This window comes from Tachyglossus aculeatus, chromosome 3 (assembly GCF_015852505.1).
Source record: "Tachyglossus aculeatus isolate mTacAcu1 chromosome 3, mTacAcu1.pri, whole genome shotgun sequence".
In the NCBI taxonomy this organism is placed as follows: domain Eukaryota; kingdom Metazoa; phylum Chordata; class Mammalia; order Monotremata; family Tachyglossidae; genus Tachyglossus; species Tachyglossus aculeatus.
Genome location: NC_052068.1, coordinates 105821238 through 105826938, shown reverse-complemented (window position 1 = coordinate 105826938; position 5701 = coordinate 105821238). Strand labels below are relative to the sequence as shown.

At 52.4% G+C, this 5701-nt stretch overlaps 1 protein-coding gene across 1 annotated transcript; it reads left to right on the top strand.

The window, feature by feature from the left end:
• The first annotated feature begins 208 nt into the window (after positions 1-208).
• Positions 209-4395, top strand: LOC119925359 (olfactory receptor 6C74-like). The gene is made up of 2 exons (XM_038743441.1): positions 209-312; positions 3747-4395. The coding sequence occupies exons 1-2, from the start codon at positions 209-211 to the stop codon at positions 4393-4395; spliced, it is 753 nt and encodes a 250-aa protein (XP_038599369.1).
• Positions 4396-5701: the final 1306 nt, after the last annotated feature.

Here is a 5701-nt window from a genome sequence, read left to right as displayed (position 1 = left end):
ACCGAAGAGGAGAACTCTAGGCAATCCGGAGCTGTCCCTGCCCACCTAATCGGAACCAAGAGACGACACAGCCCTCTGTCCCCCTCCAATAAGTCAAACCAATGGTTCTCTGGGGTTATCCAACAGGAGTCATAGGTAGGCCATAAGGAATCACACACAAGTAACTGAGTTCATCTTCCTGGGGCTCACGGACGATCCGGACAGGCAGATGGTGATTATCCTCTGCATTTCTGTCACCTACATACTGAGCATCACCGGGACCCTGACCATCGTCACCCTCACCAGGCTGAACTGCCGCTTCCACAACCCAATGTACTTTTTCCTACTCTGCTTCTCAATAAATCAATCCATCAATCAATCAATCGTATTTATTGAGCGCTTACTATGTGCAGAGCACTGTACTAAGCGCTTGGGAAGTACGAATTGGCAACATATAGAGACAGTCCCTACCCAACAGTGGGCTCACAGTCTAAAAGAGGGAGACAGAGAACAAAACCAAACATACTAACAAAATAAAATAAATAGAATAGATATGTACAGGTAAAATAAATAAATAAATAAATAGAGTAATAAATATGTACAAACATATATACATATATACAGGTGCTGTGGGGAAGGGAAGGAGGTAAGATGGGGGGATGGAGAGGGGGACGAGGGGGAGGGGAAGGAAGGGGCTCAGTCTGGGAAGGCCTCCTGGAGGAGGTGAGCTCTCAGCAGGGCCTTGAAGGGAGGAAGAGAGCCAGCTTGGCGGATGGGCAGAGGGAGGGCATTCCAGATCCGGGGGATGACGTGGGCCGGGGGTCGATGGCGGGACAGGCGAGAGCGAGGTACAGTGAGGAGATTAGTGGTGGAGGAGCGGAGGGTGCGGGCTGGGCAGTAGAAGGAGAGAAGGGAGGTGAGGTAGGAGGGGACGAGGTGATGGAGAGCCTTGAAGCCCAGGGTGAGGAGTTTCTGCCTGATGCGCAGATTGATTGGTAGCCACTGGAGATTTTTGAGGAGGGGAGTAATATGCCCAGAGCGTTTCTGGACAAAGATAATCTGGGCAGCAGCATGAAGTATGGATTGAAGTGGAGAGAGACATGAGGATGGGAGATCAGAGAGAAGACTGATGCAGTAGTCCAGACGGGATAGGATGAGAGCTTGAATGAGCAGGGTAGCAGTATGGATGGAGAGGAAAGGGCGGATCTTGGCAATGTTGTGGAGCTGAGACCGGCAGGTTTTGGTGACGGCTTGGATGTGAGGGGTGAATGAGAGAGCGGAGTCGAGGATGACACCAAGGTTTCGGGCTTGTGAGACGGGAAGGATGGTAGTGCCGTCAACAGAGATGGGAAAGTCAGGGAGAGGACAAGGTTTGGGAGGGAAGACAAGGAGTTCAATCTTTGACATGTTGAGCTTTAGGTGGCGGGCAGACATCCAGATGGAGATGTCCTGAAGGCAGGAGGAGATGCGAGCCTGGAGAGAGGGGGAGAGAGCAGGGGCAGAGATGTAGATCTGGGTGTCATCAGCGTAGAGATGATAGTTGAAGCCGTGGGAGCGAATGAAGTCACCAGGGGGGTGCGTGTAGATTGAGAACAGAAGGGGACCAAGCACTGAACCTTGGGGAACCCCCAAAGCAAGAGGAGGGGAGGAGGAGGAGGATCCTGAAAAAGAGACTGAGAAAGAACGACCGAGAGATAAGAGGAGAACCAGGAGAGGACGGAGTCTACGAAGCCAAGGTCAGATAGCGTATTGAGAAGAAGGGGGTGGTCCACAGTGTCGAAGGCAGCTGAGAGGTCGAGGAGGATTAGGACAGAGTACGAGCCGTTGGATTTGGCAAGCAGGAGGTCATTGGTGACCTTTGAGAGGGCAGTTTCCATGGAATATAAGGGACGGAAGCCAGACTGGAGGGGGTCGAGGAGAGAGTTGGTGTTGAGGAATTCTAGGCAGCGTGTGTAGACAACTCGTTCAAGGAGTTTGGAAAGGAACGGTAGGAGGAATATGGAGCGATAACTAGAAGGTGAGGTGGGGTCAAGAGAGGGTTTTTTTAGGATGGGAGAGATATGGGCATGTTTGAAGGCAGAGGGGAAGGAACCAGTGGAGAGTGAGCGGTTGAAGATGGAAGTTAAGGAGGGGAGAAGGGAAGAAGCGAGAGATTTCATGAGATGAGAGGGAATGGGGTCAGAAGCGCAGGTGGCCGGAGTAGCACTTGAGAGGAGGGAGGAGAGCTCCTCTGAGGATACTGCTGGGAAGGATGGGAGAGTAGCAGAGAGTGTTGAGAGCCGGGGGGTTGGAGAAGGGGGGGAAGTGACTTTGGGGAAGTCGGACCTGATGGATTTAATTTTGTTAATGAAGTAGGAGGCCAGATCGTTGGGGGTGAGGAAAGGAGGAGGGGGAGCAACCGGGGGCCTGAGAAGGGAGTTGAATGTACGGAAGAGCTGGCGGGGGCGATGGGCATGGGTGTCAATAAGGGAGGAGAAATAGTTTTGTCTGGCAGAAGAGAGGGCTGAGTTAAGGCAGGAAAGGATAAACTTGAAGTGAACGAGGTTGGCATGGTGTTTAGACTTTCTCCAGCAGCGTTCGGCAGCTCGAGCATAAGAGCGAAGGAGGCGGACAGTGGCAGTGATCCAGGGCTGTGGGTTAGTGGTACGAGAGCGGCGAAGGGAAAGGGGAGCAAGTGAATCCAGCTGAGTAAAAAGGGTAGAGCTGAGAGCAGTAATCTGATCATGAAGACTGGGTAGAGAGGAGAGGGCAGCGAGGTGGGATGTGAGGCGCTCCGAAAGATGGGTGGGGTCGGGAAAGCGGAGATCGCTGTGAGGGAGTAATACGGATTTACAGGGGAAAGGAGTGTGAGTGAGGATGCAGGTGAGAAGATTATGATCAGAGAGAGGGATTTCAGAGTTGGTGAGGGTGGACACAGTGCAGCGATAGGAGATGATGAGGTCGAGGGTATGACTAAGTTGGTGAGTGGGTGAGGTGGGGTGGAGGAAGAGGTTGGCAGCGTCAAGGAGAGATAGAAGGCGGGCGGCAGAGGAGTCGTTAGGGATATCCATGTGGATATTGAAGTCTCCGAGGATCAGGGTGGGCATGGAGAAGGAGAGAAGGAAGGTGAGGAAGGGGTCAAAGTCGTTAAAGAAGTTGGAAGTGGGGCCGGGAGGGCGGTAGATGACGGCTACAAGAATCTGAAGAGGTTGGTAGAGGCGAATAATGTGGGCTTCAAAGGAAGGGAAGGAAAGGGAAGGGGGAGGAGGGATAGTGCGAAAGCGACATTGGGGGGCGAGAAGGAAACCGACACCTCCTCCTTTTCCGGTGAGTCTGGGGGAGTGGGAGAAGAAGAGGCCTGCACTGCAGAGAGCAGCAGAATAGACCGTGTCGTCTGGAGACAGCCATGTTTTAGTTAGGGCGAGGAGGAGTAGAGAGCTGGAAAGGAATAGGTCCAGGATGAAAGGGATCTTACTTAAAACGGAGCGGGGGTTCCAGAGGCCACACTTCGCAGCAGGTGTCGAGGGAGGGGAGGGAGGGGGAAGGGTGCGAAGGGTGGGGAGGGTTTGGATTGGGATGAGTTGGCGGGGGCCTCGGCGGGGAGAGTGGGAATGGGGGTGGTGATGGTAAAGGAGAACTGGGATGAGGTGGGGGCGGGGAGAAGGGGAGGGAGGGGGCCGGGAGGGAGGAGCGGAGGACTGGCGCTGGTACAGAGGGATCCTTGGTAGGGGGTGAGGGGGACCGGTCTCCTTCCTGGAGATCGGCTTCACGTCTACCTGCATTCCCAGATTCCTGGCCACCATCACCACGGGGGACAGGACCATTTCCTACAACTATCGTGCAAATCAGTTATTTTTCTTCTTCTTTCTGCTGGGTGCGACCAAATTCGTCCTCCTGGCCGCCATGTCCTATGACCTCTACGTCGCCATCTCCCGGTCTCTGCACTACACCGCAGTCATAAGCCAGAATGTCTGCACCCTACTGGTCCTCTGCTTCTGGCTAACCGGGTTCCTGGTCATATTTCCTCCTATTATACTTGGCCTCCAACTGGACTTCTGTGGCGCGGTAGACATTGACCACTTCTTCTGTGACGTCGCCCCTATGCTCCTGCTCCCTTGCTCGGACGTCGGGTTCCTGGAGATGATGGCTTTCATCTTGGCCTTGAGCACACAACTGGTCACCTTGGTGTTAGTCGCCATGTCCTACACAGCCATCGCCCTCGCCATCCTGAGACTGCCCTCTGCTCAGCACAAGAGAAAATCCTTTTTCACGTGCTCCTCCCACATGGTCATGGTCTCCATCACATATGGCAGCTGCATCTTAATGTACATCAAACTGTCCGCCCAGGACAGGATGGACCTGACCAATGGGGTGGCCGTGCTGAACACTGCCGTGGCCCTCATGTTGAACCTTTTCATCTACACCCTTCGGAAATAGCAGGTCAATCAGGCCATCAGGGACCTGGTGCACCACATTCGATTTTCCTCCAGAAAATCCTCAGCTATGACATACATCCAGAAAAATGTGCAGGATATTGCAAAGGCTCGTCCCCGGAGACTCGGTGCCTAAAGCCTCATCTACCGCCCAGCAAGCATGACCTGAAAGTTATCCCTCCCTCTTTGCACCCACGCACCGGCCTTCCTGAAAATTACTCCCCTGGCCAGGTCTCCCTGCTTCGAGAACCCTTCTGCCCTCGACCATGCATTGGAGAACTTAGCGTTTTCCCTCTCCATAATAGAGACGTTCCGAGATTTACTCAAGATATCTGTGGCGAATCCAATAGAAATACCCTGGTGCAATGGATTTTTTGCACAACTCCTTCCGTATCCGAGCTAAATGAAGCCCTCCAGGTGGAGGAGTGACGTCACTGGTCATTACGGGGAGGGAAAGGCAAAGGCTCACCACTTTTAACATCCATTTTCTCACTCTCCTCTCTTACTCCTTAACTCATTCCCATCCTCTCGCTCTCCTCTTTCACATCTATCCTCAGCATTTATTCATATGTGACTTAGTGGAAAGAACCAGGGCTTGGGAGTCAAAGGTCGTGGGTACCTGCTCTGCCACGTGTCTGCTGTGTGATTTTGGGTTAATCACTTAACTTCTCTGGGCCTCAGTTACCTCATCTGGCAAATGGGGATTGATGCTATGAGACCCATGTAGAACAGGGACTGTGTCCAACCTGATTTGCTTGCAGCCACGCCAGCGTTTAATATAATGCCTGACACATAATAAGTGCTCAAGAAATAACATTATTAAATGCCATTATTAGCATTTGGTCTGCCATCGTTGTCATTCCCAGAAACGCTACCAAGCGGAGAGGGATAGGTGAAGAACGGGTGAAACGACAAGCGCAAGGGTGACGCAGAAGGGAGATAGAGAAGAGGAATTAAGGGATTTGTCAGGGAAGTCTTCTTGGTGGAGACGTGCCTTCAATAAAGCTTTAAAGGTGGGGAGAGTGATCATCTGTCGGATATGCAGACGAATGGCGTTCCAGACCAGAAGCAGGACGTTGACGAGAGGTAGGCGAATTAATAAATCCGCCTGTGCTAAGGTGCTGTGGGCCAGAGTATGACACAGAATACAGAGATGCACAGGAAGACGACTACGGTGTTGGAAATTAATAAGTGATGTCATGCAGAGAGCAAGAACAGTATCTTAGGTGGCCAGTTATAGGGAAGCAACATGGCATAGTGGCTAAGGCGCAGGCCTGAGAGGCAAGTCATGGGTTATAATATGTCACTTG